Below are 20,258 nucleotides of genomic sequence, written 5' to 3' on the forward strand. Positions count from 1 at the left end.
TTTCTGAAGGGAAAATAAAAAATAAATGCTGCAGAAATAATTCAAATTTAATGTTTGCCAAGGACATGCTGTTCATTTATTTATGTCTGATTCAATAAGTTTGTTGGAATAAAAATAAATTGCAGAAAAAGTTGACACTGTTTTTTTAGTAACTTATGGATCACGACCTCCTCCAGTGTGTTTGTGCCTGTATTCCTGTGTTTGTCCTGCTGAAACAAAGCACACTTTGCAGCACACACACACACACACACACACACACACACACACACACACACACACACACACACACACACACACACACACACACACACACACACACACACACACACCACCATTGTGCTGTGATGCATTTTGTGCTTACACCACAGCAGACGTGTAAAGCTGCAGAGCAGTGAGGGACCTCCTCAGGGACCTCTCCAGTCTATTCTGTTTTCTCTCTGTCGTTTCTCTCCTCCGGAGCAGAGAATGCTTTGCTCTCTGACGTTGGAGAGATTTGGACCATACTGAACATTTCCTAATTTGTGCATGATTCCACAGAATCAAATCTGTTCAGGCAACACAAACGGTTAAAAGCCTTGTAATTGCATTTTTTGAAATGCAGTATGAATTCAGTCTCTTGCTTTTTTTGAGTTTTCTTACCGTTTTCAATTTCTGGGCAATCATGCAGAACGTGTCAAACAGCTTGAGGTGAAATCTGTATGCTACGAATGAAAAGTCCAAATTTTCCCAAAGACCAGGGAAACGCTTCACATCTCTCCCCTGTGAGTTTCACCTCGTAATCATTTCTTCTTTTCATTCCATTTAACTCTCCTTCACACAACATGCATATTTTCCTCATGGGTTGCAGTTGTACATTTCTTTATGGTCTATCTCTAACTATCTCAGTTATAGATCGTTTCATAAGAAATGTGTATTTGTAAATGAAGATGGTTGATTATGGTTAGCTAGAGAGACCAAAACAGGTTTTGAACCAGGCTGTTGGGCATTATAACAAGGGGTCTATGGGAATTGACTCCCTTTCGGAGCTGACCTCAAGTGGCCATTCAAGGAACTGCAGTTTATGGCACGTCTGCGTTTCCTTCATTTTTCAGACCCGGGGGTTGCTGCTTGGTTCCTTGATGACGTGATACACAATCCTGCCTCTACTTTCATGCAATTCTACTAATATTCAGTCCGAGGAGGTAAAGTGCATAGACGCATCACAACATAGGCAGAGACTTGAGCGTGTATGTAAACAATTTTACAGTTAAAAATGTACATTTTTAAGGAAATGCCACCCTTGAAGTCCGAGTTTGTTAGACATCAAGGATGCGCACAATCAATTTTGGTAAGAGACACTGATTTGAGCAAACAGTTTGTTATAGAGATGTAGAGAACTTGTTAGCATAGCAAACTGTTGCCTGATTTACACATACAGCACATAGTTCCTTATTTACAACAGCAGAGCCATTAGCATTCATTTGGAGTCGTTTTTCGTGAATTTAAATCCAACATTTGTTTCCTTTGACTTCTGTTTGGTCTCCACCAGCTTACAGGAACATATCTCACTCTTCAGCTGCTATATTCCCCACTGTGCTCACCAGCCAGTCACTATGTATGTATGTATGTATGTCTGTTTGTTTTGGTGGGTTTATCAGGACCATTCCAGTCTGAATTGTCTGGTCATGATTTGTAATGGAGGTGTAAGTGCAGCTGGAACTGCTCTCCTCTCCTCTGCCTGAATTCAAGTCAGCCCATATTTCTGCCTCAGTGGTTTTATCAGATCAATATTTATCATCACAAGCGGTGATCTTTGCCCGCGATCAAATTGATCTAATGGCAATTACATTACTGTTTACCTGCTGTCTTTTCCCTCTCTTCCTCTGCTGCTGCCCTTTCCTTTTCTCTCTCCATCTTACCTGCTCCTTCCCTCCAATCTACTCTGTCTTTGTCTCACTCTCATAGTCTATCATTATGTATCAAACACTGGTAATAGCATTACCGCTATGGGCTCATATTCTGGCAGGTCATGCTGCCTTTCTGTTAACGGTGCCGACATACACAATTACATTAGAGAGAGGGAAGAGTGTGTAAAAAAAAAAAAAAAAAATGCTTAGCTCAGCTGCATCATGACTAGGGTTTGTCTCAAGGGTGTGTGTGTGTGTGTGTGTGTGTGTGTGTGTGTGTGTGTGTGTGTGTGTGTGTGTGTGTGTGTGTGTGTGTGTGTGTGTGTGTGTGTGTGTGTGTGTGTGTGTGTGTGTGTGTGTGTGTGTGTGTGTGTGTGTGTGTGTGTGTGTGTGTGTGTGTGTGTGTGTGTGTGTGTGTGTGTGTGTGTGTGTGTGTGTGTGTGTGTGTGTGTGTGTGTGTGTGTGTGTGTGTGTGTGTGTGTGTGTGTGTGTGTGTGTGTGTGTCCAGAAATAGCAAACAAACTGTAGTATACTCTGCCTCCCAAGGATGAAAAAGTGGTTTCAGAGAAAATGTTTTCCACCAGAAATTCTCTTCAACAGCCAAATTAATTTTGTAGACTCGTCTGTCTCCTTCTTTTGAGGCTGCTAAGCTGCTTACAGCATTTTATATGGCCTGTTTTACATCGTTGAGGATGTTAGGACAGTTATGGTATGCATTAGTTGGTTCAGTGTAGCTGCCAAATACTCCACAACTGTGTCTGTCTGCGTTGTCTGTGTTTGGTGCTGAGCAGGTAGCGCTCAGTGGGTATATCAGCTTTTCTGCTGAAAACCGCTGCCTGCTTGGTGACCTCACATTATAACCAGCATAGCAGAGATCTAATCTGCATTAATGGCCCCATATTGTAAAAAGTGAGGTTTCTGTCTTTTTTCATTATAAAGCTGATTGAGGTTCTATATAAATACTGTGAAAGTTTTAAAACATTCAATCCAGAGAAATGCACACAGCCTGTATTCAGAGTCTTTAAACGAGCCATCAGGACTTCTGCACGGTTGTGATGTCACAACTATACTATACACACCTACTTTGGTATTTGGTTGGACAAAGGCCTAGACTTTAAATATCATATTGACTACCTTGCAAAGAAACAGGCTTAAGTCCTGTTTTTCTGTGCCACCAATAAAACATTTAAGTTTCTGGCCTTTTTCTGAGCCAGACTGACTTTAGTGACACTATTTACAGGTTTGCCTTAATGCCCACCTTGTCCAAACTCGCCCCCCTGTATCAGTCAGCCCTGAGGTATGTCACTAAATCTAGCTGTAGGATCCATCATTATACATTATACAGAATGGTAGGTTGGTCGTCCTTTAGCTTGCGCAGGTTACAACATTGGAACATTTTAGTTTATAAGAATTTTTTAGGCCAATTTCCCATCTATTAAAGCCAGTTTTCCTCTTTTAAATAGGTTGAATAAATAGCACCAGTTCAAAGGGCTTATCAGTACAGAGGGCTGGTAAAACTAGTCTGTTGTACTAGGATCTGCAGGCTCAACTCAGACTCAACAGCTTTATCTCTTTATTATTTTAAACTTATAATAAATAAAGTGGTCACTGCTAGATGCAGTTGCTTGAATTAACTAACAAACATTTGATTCTGTCTTGTCAATGCCCCGTCTTATGTAATGTGTTTTGTATCTATTTTAGCTGTCACCATTGGTTGGCCTGTCACACGTTGATGCTGCTCAGCGCAGTGCACACTGAAAAATACACTTAATTATTTATCAAGTCCTACTTATGAAGCATTCACTAGGACTTCTTATCACTCTAGTACTTTTAATCACACTACTAATGTGAAAGTCTCAGACCTAGATCTGGTGAAGCTGACTGCGTGTTGTGTAGCTGAGCTCGTTGTCTGTCCAGCCAAACATTGCACACATTAAAACGGAAGATTAAAACATCATCACATATTTCTGTATATGTTGTTTTTATTTGGAAGACTTTGCAACAAACGTCTGTTTATTAAAACACTGTGGATACTAGCTGTGCACACTGGTGCAAGATGGTTAAGCCGTAGACACACTATCACGCTTGTCTGTCGAGTGAAACGCTGCATGGAAGGTACAGACAGTTCAGAACGGGTTATATGCAATGTATACTGGGCAAAACATGTTGCTTCTGATAATTTGACATTAGCAGGTGTGTTGTCATGCGGAAAGTTCCATTTTTTTCCGGAGACAGTATATTTTTCTTTCCGGTAAGGTGTACCCCCTCCAAATCTTTTAGTCTTACTTTCACCCCTGATGCTACTATGAGATCCTGCTTGGCTTGGTCTCACCTGTGAAAGAGATTTATAATCTCGATGTGACTTTCTAGTTAAATAAAGTTTAAAAACTATATAGGTAGAACGTGTAGCTACAGTTACAGTCATTCCCCGACGGCAGTGCTGAGATCTCGGATGCAGAAGCCTTGTAAACGCTGACCAATCAGAACAGACTGGGCTTTTACAGGAGGGGGTCTCAAAGAGACGCTAAAGAGAACGCTTAAGAGCGCTACAACAGAGCGTTTCAGACAGGGTGTATATTAGACGGACAGGATGAGAAAAATCTGTTTTCGAACATTAAAGCATGAAAACAAGTTCTAGTAGAAACCAGAAATACAATTATGAACCTGCAAATGAACATGCTATGGGGCCTTTAATAATAGAATGTACATGTGCAGGTGTGCACACTGTAACTTACTGTGTCTTGAGAGACACTTGGACAGTCTGGCATTTGTTTTGACCCCTGACAGGATCATGTTGGAAATCCAGTACCACAAAATACAAGATGTCATCTCTCTCTTTAGTCCTCTGCAGTAAGCCAGTATATGTTTGATCTCTTCAAATGTGCCAGTGCCTCTCTGCTCCATTGGGTTTCATAAGCTTCAATAAAGACATCTGTACTGTTTCTCCAGAGCACATGGGGCACCAAGGAAGCAGCCAATTAGAAGTAAGACAAGATGTGATATGTTGGCTGCCAATGTGAAACCAGTTTAATCAGGAGTCATTCAATTAGAGCTGACGAGCACTTCCCTCGTTAGCGCCTCTGGAGCTGTGAACCGCAGAGCTGACTGTGAAGTCCCCTGTTTGAGCAAAATCCCTTCTGCAGTGGTCAGCATGGTCGCTTCTTCTGGGTTTGAATCCGACGGCCAGCCGCTGCTCTTGCTGTGTGACATGTTCTCATCGGGCCTGCGTGGGTTTTTCAATTTGACGACTGAAGATTGCATGTTAGTGTGAATGCGGACGGTTGTGCGTCTCCACAAATGACCTGTCCAGGCTGCACCCCACCTCTCATCCAATGTCCCCCTGGGATAAGCAGGTTTAGCTAATGGATGATGAACATGTGGCAGAATGAACGGCACTCTATTAAAATTGCCACTCTGCACAGTGAGACAGGAAATTAATTTTCTGATTGGCTTTCATTTGATGAAGTTGAATGACTGTAATTAATTCTTTGTCGGTGGCAGGTTGAAGAAAACCTGAGGATTTAAAAAATGGGTAAGATGCATTTTCAGAAAAATGTCAATTATAGCAAAAACAGGTAAGTGTTTGGATAATAGATTAAAACATTAGAATAATCAGTATTTTAAATACCAAACTATTGCCTTGGTCGGTGCTCTGGACCATGTCGGACGAATCAGGTGTGGACATTGTTTGGAGTTTCTCAAATGTAGCACACAACAGGAGACACATTCCCACTACTGTGAACACTGTTTGGTTTAGGAGCCTGAGGAGAGTAGCTGGTCCTGAAGCTGGTTCGTAATTCGGTCATAAACAACTGTGGCTCTTGTCATACCTTCAGTTTTTATGATGATTTCAGCGTCTACCCTTACAGACAGAAGTTCCTGAATCTCGATGTTTCTTTTCACTGGCGTCATCGTGTAAATTCAGTCTTCTTCTTCACCCCCGGATGTTTGTGTTGTTCCAGTTTCCTGCAAGCCCCATGATAGAAACCTCATCATCGCGCCCGCTCGCTCGCTGTGAATTCTCACACATGGGCTCAATCGGACATTATAAGACCTTGTTCTAAGGACCTGCCTCCTGGTAAAGTCTATTTAATGTCAGGCCCGACTGATTTGGAACATTTGCGTTCACACATATCCCCCTGGTAACATCTAGGTATGTTCAGGTTTGCAGTGCATGTCTTTTGTAAAACACTGGAAGAAAATGCCTCACAGGAAAAGTTCTAAGCAAAACTAACGCACCGCTTGTAAAAATAGTACCGTAAATGAAGTTAGAATTCTGAATCCAGAAAAGTCTGCGTTTGATTTAAAAACCAACTGTGTGCTTCTATTTAAAGGGCCCAGAGCAACGTTATTATCCGGATAATGTGTAAGAAGATAACATGGGAATGGAAAATGAGCTTCTCACAACTTTAAAAATCTGTCAGCGTGTTGCGACTGCTCACACAGGGCAACGCTGGCACATGGGCTGTCTTGATCACAGCACCAGTCCACATGAAAAAGTCAATAACTGCAGCGTGCATGAGCTTCAAGGGCTCATGCTACATTAGCCGTGTTTCTCTCCAGCTGTCTAAACACTCTTTTTAAACGTCACAAAGACTAAATCTAGTGTGTTTTTAGCTGAGCTCTTAAAAGGATATGGAGATGACACCATTGCACGCTTCCAGTAATTTTAACAGGCAAATGTGATGTTAAAGTCATCAGAATCTTGATCTGTAGTTTGTATGTATGGTGTCAAATGCAGTGTTACAATCTACTCAGGTCAGGTTTATCATTGGGTATAATGGATACTCATTACTGCCGTATGTGTATCCGTACATTTTTGTCTCTGCGGATGTGTGTGCGTGTGTGTGTGTGATGCTGAACCTTATCTCTGAGAGCTTATTTGACTGCATGGTTACCTATAGCAATTAAACCAATAAATCTAAGCTGTCAGTGTGTTGGCTCAACACCAAGGACACACACTCGGTTAATGTCTTAGAGGCTGCAAATAGGCTTTCCACCTCCTTACTCATTTAGGGAAATACTTAATTAGACAGGATTTATGTCAGCCAGAAAATGCCAGTCTAATTTGGACTTTAACTCAAGACTCCTTGTCTTTTCCTCTGTCTTTATTCTTCTCATTTCTCTCACGCACTCTGAAGTCCACCCAGCTCTCAAGACACGCGGCCTTTTTCCTCCCTCTTGAATTCTAATGTGCGGCTATATTCAATGAATTAATCATGCATGGTGAAGTAGGCTAATAGTTGCTATGATGTAGAAATAAGAGTCCATTAGTGCTAATAAGAAGCTAACTTGGCTCTTATAATGTAATACATCAAGGCTACTCAAAGGCAAGGGTCTTATTTATAAAAGAATCGTGTTGAGTGCCCAAATCTGATTTTGTATTCATTAAGCAAACTCCATCTCATTGTGGGAGCTCGTATTATGGTGCTTGTATCAACGCTGGATAATTCTTTCTGCTTTCTTTTGTTACCTTTACTGACTGCCAAACTTCATGATGCACTACGAAAGCAAGGTCGTTTGTTTTGCTGAAGTGAATTTGAAAAGTCGAAGTGCTTGGAAAACCTCATTACGAGTGCAGATCTTTATACACAGCCATAAAATATTGTATTTTAAAAAGACACAAATGAGACCGTGAGAGCAGCAGGACCACTGGTTCAAACAGATTTTAATCCATATTTTAGAGACATTAAATATTTAAAAACAATGGAACTGCATCACAACTTCTGATCATCACATAGAACAACTTCATTATAAAAAAGAACCATATAAAAGGCCAAAAGATAGCACTGATAGAAACAGAAAAAAAACCAGCTGAAGTTGTGCAACACATTTAAAAATACAATGCAATCCATGTTGGACAGATGTGTTGTTTTGTAGAAATCTTTACAATGTTGCGTTAAGACAGTGATGTATATCAGAACCACAGAGATTTGTGTCGCTGCCCGTCTCAAAACCACCAAAGTCTGGCTAAAATACGCTAATTTTACCATATTGGGATGCCCAACACTTGTAGGTGCCATGTGGCATTCTCACATGAATACATACAACATGAATTTCGATTCTGTTCTTCTATTCACTTGTAATAAGTTCATCATTGCCAAAAATACTGTCTATTGGTAAATCAGCTGATTTAGGTTTTAAAGGTTTTAAGAGTAAGGCTGTCTTTGAGAAAATCAGGCCCTAACATCCACTGAAGTGCTTACTTTAAAAACAGCTACATTTTGAACATTTAAACGTTAGTGTGGACAAAATTCAGAGCTGTGGAGTGAACTGACCTGGGCCTGTTCTACATCACCACTGAGACCGGCTGACAGTGTTTCACTGCGAGGAACAGAATGACTGAAGACACCGAAGCGCTCCGAGTCAACTTCCTGTTTTATGGTTTGTTTTCGTCTGGGCCCTTTTGAATCCCTGCGTGATTTCACACTGCTGTGTCTCAGGAGGGACACAATAATGGCTGTTAAAAATAACTACATGGGACAGTGAAATCATTAAAGCGACCTTGGCTGAGGTTAACATGCCTTCAAAGGGGATGTTACTGTTTAATATGATACTGCTTTACTCTTCTCTTGTTTACTGTACAATTGATAGGGTTTTTAGCTGAAAAATAAGCTCTTGGACTAATTTACTGATACATTTTAATTTCTGTATGGCCAGTTTTACTACTACATTACCCTAATAGAATAGCTTGATATCAACTATGATGCAAAGAAAGAAATTTAAGAAATTGTACTCATTCGCTTTCTTTCCGAGAACAAGCAGAGAAGTTTGATACCACTGTCATGTCTGTACGCTAAATATGAAGCTGGAGCCAGAAGCTCTTAGCTTAGCTTAGCTAAGCTTAGCATAAAGACTGGAATCGGGCAACAGCTAGCCTGGTTCTGTCCAAAGTCCAAAAACTAGCAACACTTCTAAAGCTTATTAATTGTTTTAGGGAGAGTTAGCTTCTGGAACTAGTTCTTAGCAGTTTTATTTAGTGTGAGGATTAAACAAGATACAAGGTTTGTTTCCAGTCTTTATGCTATGCTAGGCTAATAGCCCCCTGGTTCTTGGTCCATATATCACACACAGACACGAGAGTTGTATCATGTTTCTGACTCTTGGAAAGAAAGTGTATACAGTAAGCATATTTCCATAAATGGTTAATTATTCCTGTAAGTGTACTCTACTGTACAATAAATGCACAGATGTAACCTACATTAGATTGGTTGCATGGCTGTAACTTCTGTTATAGCTGAGGATATAAATTAGTTGCTTTTTTAAAAGGTTACTACTTAGTAAATAAGCACAAGTTGGAAAACAGGATCCAATAATTTATTAGCCACTGTTTCCTAGAACTGACCTGTGTGGTAATAGTAACATATTAATGTCTCCCTCCAGTGACGCCAACACATGATTATTTTTTGGGATGAATAGAGACTAATCTCTTTCAAATGCTTGCATGACTCTGACAGAACTGACAAGAATCTAATGGGGAGAAAAACAAAGAAAAAAGCAGCCCTCTGGTAGATTACAGGATTTCGAGAAGAAAAAAAGACTTTATTATCCTTGTAAATACTGCTAGTTCATATACTGTATGAGGCAGTTTTGGCAATTACCTAAGCAATCAAAAGTGTATCTGTGTTTTCTGAAATGCAAACAAATATTAGAGACACTCATCAGGAGCCTACTGGAGATATTATTGATGTATTATTGGCTTGTAACCAGCTGTTGTCAAAAAAATAAATCTCTCTACTGTAATCACACCAACAGCGACGTTGATTCTGTCACTGCTGCTTTCAATAAACACGTCGACAACTGTGATAACGTAACAGGAGCTAATGAGATATTTAATAAGACGTCAGCAGAATAAAAGGCCATGCTGAAGCAGTCTGTTCCCAAAATGTCTGAGAATATACCGACATACTGACATTGCATATAGTCAACATTTACCATAGCCATCATGTGACATGGAGCATAGTGGGATGAAACCGATGTGTCCCATGATGTCACCAATGTTTTGGACATTTTACAGCATATTATTGTATAAGTATAGTGTACCGCTGCATATAATCAAAATAAGGACCATTGTATGAAATGAACAATAACCATATAGCAACATCACTGTTTCACCATAAAACAAAACGACATCGAACATCATTGAATTGGACTGAGCAACACTGTGGATCAACTACCGACTTGTAACGGCTGAGGTCTAACAGAAACTGTTTGTGGGGTTTGTTGGTTGGCTGTCGTAGAAGTTCATTGGCTCACTGGGACTAATTTGGTTTCATGACCTCAGAAAATAATTAAAAAAAAAAAAGCATTTTATTAAACAACAGGGAGTGGGGTTTGTACTGTTATCCATACTATTCACAAATAAACATTTTAAGGCTTTCAGATGAAGAACCATGAGTCCATTTTAAAGGAATAATTTCACATACTTTCTCATATACATACATATGGAACTAGAGTCAGCAGCCAGTTAGCTTTGCACAAAGACTGTTTATGGGAAAATGGCTAGCTCTGTTTTGTCCAAAGGTAACAACATCTGCCCACTAATTAACACATGATAACGTGTTTTTAAAAATCTGTATAAAAAGACAAAGTTAACTGTGAACTGACTACACTCGACTGGTGAAAACACATCAAGCAGCAGCAAAGCGCGACCTGCCCTTGCAATGTCTGCGGAAAGCCGCAACAGACACTCGGAGCTGCAGCCGTTAGATTCTGCGGGAAAAGTGGGGCCAAACTAAAAGTATGTGATAATTTAACTTTTGGTGGCAAATTGTGGGCAGAGAATACCTGAAGCCAAATTAAGTAAATAGAGTCATGTGACTCCTGTGACACGTTGAGCTATTTTCCAAAGACATCCTTTCTGCCTGTAACACATCAGCACGTCTCCTGGCCGCAAGAAAAATTAATTATTGCGGCACGCTGCACTTCACTGCTGCTTGGATTTTGTTTTCGACACAAATCCTTTTTTCAAACTGACTGGGTCAATATGTTCAAAAACATAAAATCTTAATTATTTTTAAAGCTTGGGGACAATCCATGATTTTAATTGTCCAAAGCTACATCCACACTGATGCGTTTTCATTTTAAAATGCACAACTTTTGCTACGTCCACACTACTACATTTTAGATCCCCTAAATCAGAGACGTTGGAAAACGCTGCTGAGGACGTTTTAGTTCTCAAACTAAACATTTTTATTCTGGATGGGCAGAAACGGTTACCATTGGAAACAATGATGCAGACACCCAAGTTCACTTACTGACTTAGTCTTTACGGATCACAGCAGTTTCTGACCTCATTGTTGAGACATGTATGGACGGAGATTCATTCTGAAATAATGCTAAAACAATTGTGAAGACGCAGATCAATTAAATTCTAAAGCGCTTTCAAAATGAAAACGTAGTAGTGTGGATGTAGCTACTGTAGCAGCTATAATCTACGTTACTATTTTGGGCACGTTGTAATAACTTGATTTTGAAGAATAAACATTTTAATTAATCCAAATAATTCCATATATCTTCCAGCCCTAAAACAATGTACAACCTGTTAATTGGTGAGCTTTAGAGAGGTGCTAAACTAAGCTAAGCTAAGCTAACCAACTGCTGGCTCTAGCTTCATATGTATCTGTTAACTGTTAACTTTAGTGTTGTGCATTTAAAGTGGCTCTTGTATTTTCAGGCATGTAGAAAATTCACACTGTAAATGACTATGCGACAAGAAATACATTGACTGTTTTTTTTCTTTTTTCAAAATGGACACAAGTAGTTCTCGGTCTGAAGCTATCATTTATTGCATGCGATGGTTTACATTTTTCAGGCATTTCAGACAAACCCACACTTGCTCAAATCATCAAGAAAAACTCCCAGCAACTAATGCAAATTTGACACGTTAAATCACACATTTTTCTTAAAGCCAAACCCTGGTGTCATCATAAACGCCAGTAAAAAGCTTGTGGAAACATTTGATTTTACGAAAAACAATCTCATATTTATACCAATATGGTATGGAAAATCATTTAGATTAATTCTTTGTTCTTAAATAAATAGAGAAATTCCCACCAGACACAAATAGAGGCACTTGAGTTTCATTTTTTTGTCAAAGTGAAAATTACTTTTCACATCCGCATTGTCTTCCATACACATTCAGCGATGGTCAAATGATCCAAAACTTAAAAACTCATGCTTGATGTGCTAAATTTACAGAGACCTCGGACAAAAATCCAGACTTTAAGCACACTTTGTAGCACGTGAAACCATAGGCTATCCTTTTGTTTATTATGTGCCACAGAGGGTTAAAAATCGGATTGTCTTTGGTCATGAGTAAATGCAGCCATAGCCTGTGCATGGACACATAGTCACACACACACACACGCACGCACGCACGCACACACGCACACACGCACACACACACACACACACACACACACACACACACACACACACACACACACACACACACACACACACACACACACACACACACACACACACACTCACACACTGTAGATACCCTCTGTTCTTGTTTCACTCCCTCATTCATTCACATTGAATCATCGACAAGACATTACAAACAGAAACAAACACTGTTTTCAGGAGTCACAGTCTGTAGATTATGGTACACAAACATCAGTATTGTCCAGTCAGGTAATGATTTAAATAGACTTGACAATCAGCTGTACACGTATACATACTAACAACACAACACGACACATGTTGGGGAACGACCACTGAATCTTGTCGTTTTCCCCCTGTAAGTGTTTGACACCTTAGTAGGCGGGTTACTATGGTAAAAAGAACTGAGCAGAACTCCACAAAAGCCCATAACCAGTAAGAGGTGAACCAGACAAATGCCTTTTTTAAAAATTTTTTAGAGAGGAAAGCCCTCATTTGTAGGACCAGTGAATTGAGGGTTTGTTCTGCTGAGCTGTTAACTCCTTGGACTGCAACTTGATCAGGTCTTGTAATCCACAGTCTAGCTAGCTTAATGTTAAGGTTATCTTGATTCGATCGTACTGAAAGGATGTGCCTCTCAGATCTCAGAGCTTATACCTAAACAAACCACTGATCCAGATGTGAGTTGCTTGAAGGCAGCTGGAAAACGTGAGGCTATCCTGTATTATTTGAAGCTTTACAACTGCTAGTGTCACAGCTTTACACCGGAGGCCACTACACGAAGAGGTAGGGGCGGGTTTCAAACCTCAGAATCTTTTTGGACCAAAATGTGTCCACGGCTACGAGTAATAAAATCTGGCATCAGATGTCAAATCAATTTTCTTATTGACTTATTGTTTGGGGATATTTCAAAATTTAAATCAAAATTTAATAATAATCCTGTTTTACTGCTTATGTTATTATATTTCTTCATTAATGTTTTTGGCATTGGCATCAAAATGCAAGAATCGCCTGATAACAGGAAGTGGCCCAATTTAGAGGTATGAACGTAAATACTCAGAATTCTTGTGGTTAACCAGAACATAATGAAAGATTTTAGAAACATCCAAATTTGAAGTTATATCCCTTAAGACTTCACTTCTGATAGAGTTAGTGACACCTGTAGTTATTGTTGGTAACACTAAGAATGTCCTAGAGTTTTGTTTGAGCCACTTTATTGATCACTAGGTATGCAATGGTACGTCGATCTGGAACAACGTATCGATTCAATGATCAACAATCCAGTATCATCGAATGATACAGATACATATAATCTTTAGGATGCGCCTTTATTATAAAATTACACTTTGTATTTATTCTTTTTATTTAAAATAATATATTGTTTTTCAGGTACATTTTTTGTTGTTTTTCACTGGGGCAAGAAACACACGTTGAGAATGTACTCAGACATACAACAGAAGAAGAAGTTCAACTGGTGTATGTGATGTCTTCTTTATCGCTGTACTGCAGTTATACATGTACAGACACATGTTGTGTCTCTTTAAAATGCCCACGTCCAGCAGCTCTGCTCCTCTGGATTATGTCATTACAAATATACATGCACCATCTTTGGTCCTCCAGACTTTTTCCTGTGCCTGCACAGTTTCCTGTGAATATGCCATGTGTTTGAATGGCGCACTCCGCCATGTACAACGCATACTACCATATCAATTTGACTAACTGAAGAGTGTAAATACATTCAATGGCTATAGCAGAATAAATAAGAGCCATAAATAGTATAAAAAAATTGAGTCTGATGTGGTGAAATCCCTAAGGACTATAACTTTAAAAATGGAAAATTCTACTGGTTAACCAGGCTGACTTTTCAACAGTCATTCTTCAGCAGCCATTTTGTATCCCCGTGACTAATTGCTGTTTGTCGTTAAATCACTGAAATAATAGTCAACAGAGGCCAGTTCGGCAGCTTTTAAAAGCAGATGACTATCTTCAGCCTCCATCAATTGAGCTCCAGTGGTTGTAGCTGAGCCTCTTCCCTTTAACAGTGTGGGCCTTATCTTATGGATTGGACCGGTACTTTGCTTGGATCGATATCAGCTTGAGGCTTTAATTCTAGTCCCAATCACAGACGAGTTTCTGGGCCACTGCTTCAGCAGACGAGCCTCCGTTGAGCTCCTTCCTTACCTTCAGCTTTCTTAATCACATCAGCCTCTCCTTTTGAAAATGATCCTATCTTGGTAAAAATACTTTTTTGCTCTGCTTCTTATTTCTATTCAGGGAAAAGGGGAGGTTTGTAACATCTTTTGTCCCTCTAGGAGTTTAAGCTACATGCCCTGATATACAGTTGCTCCAAAAAGCAGCATCAGCCAAATGTTTAATGTGCTAATTTGTATTCTGTGATTCACAGCGTAAATTCCCAAACTTAATTACTGTTCAGTCCTAATTGCAGGTGAATTTCAGCCCAATTAATCCACCCAGTCTATGCCGTTACATTTACTGTGGGTGGTGCCGGGTCATTTGAAGGATCCCAGTGGGAACTGAAGCATCGTCATGAGTCTCATCTCACTTGTTATCCCAGTTCTAGCTCCCAGGCCCATTTCTTTCTTTTTTAACATTTGTATTTTGGCTCCGGTCCAGTCCTTACAGCAGGTGAGCCTCTAAGCGGAGCCAGTGCAGTCCCTGCCTGATGTATAAGACCAGCTCTGTCATGCTGCTCTGCTGACTCAACGGCTCCATCACTGAGTCCAGCTCCTGGAAGAACTCTACAGGAGGGTGAGGAAGAGAGACACAGTTACTGTGTGTTACTCTATCTGCTGCTGCTTGGGCTGTAATGAAAAACAAAACTGATTGTGCTGTTGAAATCAAGAGGCAAAGTATTAAACATCAAGGGACAGAAGACATGTATTCAAATATTTGCAGATTCTAAGAGTCATATATTTGTTATATAAGTTCGTTTAACTATTTTAATTAAAATATTGGACGGAACCACACTTTGACAATCACAGATAATCACTAAATAATAAAAACAAAGGGCCAACATGCTAGTTAACTCAAGATGCTGCTAGCGTTCTAGTGAGCATGACACTAGTCGTTTACATCGTTTATTTGGTGGCTCAGGCAGCATGCTAGTTAATTTGATCCACAGTTAGCATGCTAGTTAGCTTTACGTGGTAGCTGAAGACTGTTTGGCTGTTGCTTGGGTTGCTGTCATGGATGTATACAGAGCACTGGACACAGTGTTCGAGGTGGAGCACTGTTCATTCATATGAAAGTTGCTCAGTGGCGCATGAAGCCAAAACAGCGGGCACACTATAGACTTCCACTCGCCAAGCCAGCCGCTTGGATCAAATGGATCAAATTCTGATAATAAAACAAGTCATTTATTTGGGGGTGTGACACTGGGAAAAAAAAATGTTTCCACTGATTAACAGACCATTCAATAGGGATAAGTCTTTTTGGGCCAGAGGGCATCCTGTGACAGAGACAGAAGTGGCACTGGTTAGCCTTCTCGGTGTCGACAGCCAAACTCGACCATACACCAGCTCCTGAGAGCACATACAGTGATGGTGGTTTGACAACTGAGTGGACCGGGTCAAGCATCTGAGCTTAGTTTGAGGCAAGGATTCAAGAACGCTTTAAAGATGCATTAGGTCAAAGAATAGTGTGGAAAAGTTTCTGATTTAACTACCGTTTATAAGACTAGTGGAGCTAGATAAGCAGGGACTATTTCACGTCTGACAACTACTTCTAAACATTAACGAAATGCAAAAATGGAAAATCCTATAAACAGTGCCTCTCCTTTCCATATAATTATATATTTTGAAGTGCTCATTAGTAACAGTTCTGGCTTTTGTGACGGCTTACACAAACTTTTAAACAGTTTTCCAACTGGTTTTAGCTTGCAAACTGTCACATTATCTTTATTTATTTTTCTTTAGACTTAAAGCAATTTATACCTTTTTTTTTGCATGTCTCAAAGCGCTTCCCTGAAAAGTCCTTACCCCTTCCCCCTGCCTGACCTCTGACACGCCCTCCTCCCTGACACACGTGGCAAGAGAGAACTGCTGCGTTCCAGTGTGTCCCAGTATGAAGTTTCAACCTCAAAGTGGAACCTCCTACTAGCGAATTTGGGGAAGATTAACCTATCCCACTGGAACACAGCATCAGCAGTGCAAGTGAAACGGAGCAACGGTTGACAGGCAGGAAGCTTGGCAAATAATTTCATGGAGACTGAATAAAATGATGATGTCAGAATTTTATCAGAAATATATGAGAATTGAATAATTTTGAGTTTCAACACCTGGTAGATTTCTTCATATTTTAGTGTACCATACACTTATTAGGAGCATTAGAAAAGTGTAAAAATGCCAGAAAGGTAAGAATTTCTTTTAATATTCATCGGGCTCTTGTTTATTACAGCCGTACATGTAAAGTCAGTAGCCAATAGTGGTCCTACCTTGGCTATCAGTAGCCAGTCTGTCAGCCGTCTCCCAGTGTTCGTAACTCCGCAGGATGTTGTTGGTGATGTTAACGTGACTGGCAGCCATGTGGTGAATCCGTTGGGGAATAGCCACATTTCCTGACGAGCCCGGGGCACCTCCAGATCCTCCTCCTGCTCCTACACTGCTGGCTGGAGAGGGGCTGAGTGAGAGGGGAGATGGAGTCCCATTGACCCTGGAAAATACAGAGAGGCAGTGAGTCCCAGTCACACAGAGAGAATCAAACAGGGAACTTTTGTAAGCTGGGAGTGCTTTTCCAAACATACTGGCGTCAAGGTTGTGTCTGCTGAAAACTCTTTTCTATTTTTAAAGATACGACTGCTAAAGAGTGCTTGACTTCTGTCAACAGCACAAAACAAGAAAAAGCATGATTTTAAGTGGGTATGGGTTAGAGATGAGAGGCTGATGGGGGGGAAGAAACATTTATCCTCTTCAGGAAAGATCAAGATGAAAGTAAAAGATGCCATAGGGATAAGGAGCACCATACTTGTGACAGGAGGAAACAAGTTTAATAGAAAATGTGGTAAAAAGTTGCTTTACACAGAAACAGACACAGAGCAACATTTGCGTTCTTTTCACATTTGTAGCCCTTTGAATATATGTTGGTGCTGGGCAGGTCGTGAACTGTGGGGTTCTGGAGCTTTTCTACTGAAAAAAGCTGAAACAAGATAGCAGATTTGCCAACTTAACCAAAACATGAGCTTAAAGGTCCCCTATGCATTTTTTTGGGTTTCTACTAGAACAGGTTTTCATGCTTTAATGTTCAGAAACACATTATTTTTCTAATCCTGGGTGTCTGAATATACCTGTATTCACCCTCTGTCTGAAACGCTCTGTTTTAGCGCCTGTCTCATTAAGACCCCCTCCTGAAAAAGTCCAGTCTGCTCTGATTGGTCAGCGTCTACTGCATCTCTGCTCATTGCAGTCAGGGAATGATTGTAACGTCACTGTAGCAGCACTTCCCCTTCCTCGTGTGCGTTTCTCTGTTGATTGATTGTTTTGATACTTTCACATAATTTATATAGCACCTCAACCTTCAATTTTATTTTTGATGATATACATTTTATTTATAATCTCATAAAAGACTTGGAAGTCTGACTTCTGACTACAATATGGGACCTTTAAAGGCTCCGAAATGCTCCGTAAAGCTGAGAGGAACTGTAGAGTCTATGGTGATTCTCTGTGGGTCAGTGTCATGTATTGGGTTAGAACAGATCACGTGGGTAGGGAAAACAGGAAGAACACACATGAAAAGGCAGAATTATACGCTGTGCTCAAAAGAGAGACGCAGACAACAGGACAGAGTGGACACATTCACCACACCTTTCATACCAACACCACACAAAGTTGTGAGTAAAACAGGAAATCAAGTTGTGGTTGAATCTCCAGCAGGAGCCTGCTATCGGAGGAACACCGCACATGAAAAGATATGAGACTAGCAAGCCTAAGGAAGTACACAGGGGGAAACACCGGGAGCCGAAGACAGTGGTTCTTGACAGTTCTGTTCTTCCCAAGGAGATGCATGCACAGATTGATATCACGCATACACCACAGGAGGACACTCAGATTTAGATATGCCAATGGCCAGAACTCAGAGGGTCAAAGGGGCACCTGAGAGTTGAAGTGAGTTGTGTGCTTGGTGGGGATGTAGTGTGAAATAGTTCTATATTGTTGAAAAGACAGATTGTAAGGTGACTATTAAGTTCAAGTTTAGGAAAACTGGTGTTCTAAAAAGCTAAATAATAGCACAGTAGCCACAGTTACTTGAATTTTCTAACCTTGAATTCATGAACATTCAATCAAGTTAAATTCAGAATCAAAACATTCAGATACACACATATTTGTGTTCAGTGCTAGAAATTCAATGGCTTTTTCATTTTAAATCCGATGACACAAATTTACTTCCATACATATCAAATACAACAAAGGAGTGATCACTTCAGCTGTGTTAAATGTTAGAGGGCATGTGCTGTTTCTGATATTCACTGTAAAGTATCAGTCATGCTGGTACAGACTGCTCCCCCTGCCCTGTACAGCTGGGTGTGTGGCTCTGGCTGTGATGTAATGTCTGTGATGTGGCCTTGACCCTCGCTAACCTGACGACTTGTGCCGGATACACACACACACACACACACACACACACACACACACACACACACACACACACACACACACACACACACACACACACACACACACACACACACACACACTGAGCTCCAGTCAGTCCTGCTGTTGTGCAGCGTCAGAGCTGTCCAAACTCATTAGCTTCACATCCACAGCTCCTCCACCCCCTCTTCCTCCTCCATCTATCATCACTCCCTCCATCACTCCTTCTCACCCAGCACTCAGCAACCCCTCCAGTCTTCTCTTCCTCACAACAAATCAATCTCTTTATTTGCTTCCTGAGGGGTTTGTTTGAGCAAGTGGCTGTCAGGGGTGGCGTGGTATTTTGCAGCAGAGCCCCGGTGAATTATAAATTCTCAATTATCTATGCGAATGACGTGTGTGTGTGTGTGTGTGTGTGTCTGTGTCTGTGTCTGTACTCACTTCCCATTGGTCCTCCAGGGAGAGGGTGCTTGATGGGAACTCTTGGCTGAATTCTGGGTCACAGAAAGACAAACTTATTAAAACATGTTTGTGTGGCTTACAGTAGCTGCTTAAATAGATACAGGAAAAAAAGCAATAGAGAATGAAGAAGGAGAATTCATGCACCAGAAGTGATATTTTTACAGATTTTGTCTGTCAAATGTGAAGCTACAGCTTAGCTAGCTTATGTTAGCAAGACTGGAAACAGGGAACCAGCTAGCTTGTCAAAATCTACCTGGCAGCACCTACCTGTTATATGTTGTTAGTTGGTTGTTTTCCAGGGATTATGTGAAGATGTTTAACCTTTAACAGTGCCAGGTATACCGTTTCCCTGTTTCCAGTTTTTATATGCGGCTATGCAAACACCATGCTAGCTGTAGCTTCATATTTAGCTTGGACACATAAGAAAGTGCTATCAATCTTCTCTTTTAACTCTTAGCAGTAAAGCAAACAAGCATATTTCACAAAAAAAACCACACCTTTCTTCATTTATTTTCACAGTCTGCACAGATTAATAGAAACTGCTGTAAAGTTGATCATCATTTTAATAATCCCTGAAACAAGGCATAAAAACTCAACCAAGGCTAAATCCACATTACTACGTTTTCGTTTTTAACACATAACTTTGGCTACGTTTCCACCTGGCGTCCACATTACTCCCGTGTTTTAGAGCTCCCAATACAGAGACATTTGAAGATGCTGCTGCTGACCCCGTTTTAAGTTTGAAAACTCAGGGGTTGCGTTTAAGTCCGTACAGGCAGAAACAGAGGCCTTTGGAAATGATGACACAGACATGTTCTCTTCCTGATTGGGTCTTATCAGTCACAATGTGTCCTTCCCTGATTCATCACGCCCCTATCACGTGACCCTTTTCCGTAAGTGGTTACATCAACATGGA

At 40.5% G+C, this 20,258-nt stretch overlaps 1 protein-coding gene across 1 annotated transcript in view; it reads right to left on the reverse strand.

Moving 5' to 3' along the window:
• Window positions 1-14,912: 14,912 nt before the first annotated feature.
• aff2 (AF4/FMR2 family, member 2) overlaps window positions 14,913-20,258 on the reverse strand; it is a gene marked incomplete at both ends in the record, with an annotated part of 179,714 nt that continues 174,368 nt past the window's right edge. Inside the window, 3 exons of the mRNA XM_083915406.1 lie at window positions 14,913-15,034; window positions 16,729-16,946; window positions 19,322-19,374. Coding sequence (XP_083771532.1) covers window positions 14,913-15,034; window positions 16,729-16,946; window positions 19,322-19,374 — 393 coding nt within the window. The remainder of the gene's footprint in view (window positions 15,035-16,728; window positions 16,947-19,321; window positions 19,375-20,258) is intronic.

Source organism: Echiichthys vipera, assembly GCF_963691815.1.
Source record: "Echiichthys vipera genome assembly, chromosome: 6".
NCBI lineage: Eukaryota > Metazoa > Chordata > Actinopteri > Perciformes > Trachinidae > Echiichthys > Echiichthys vipera.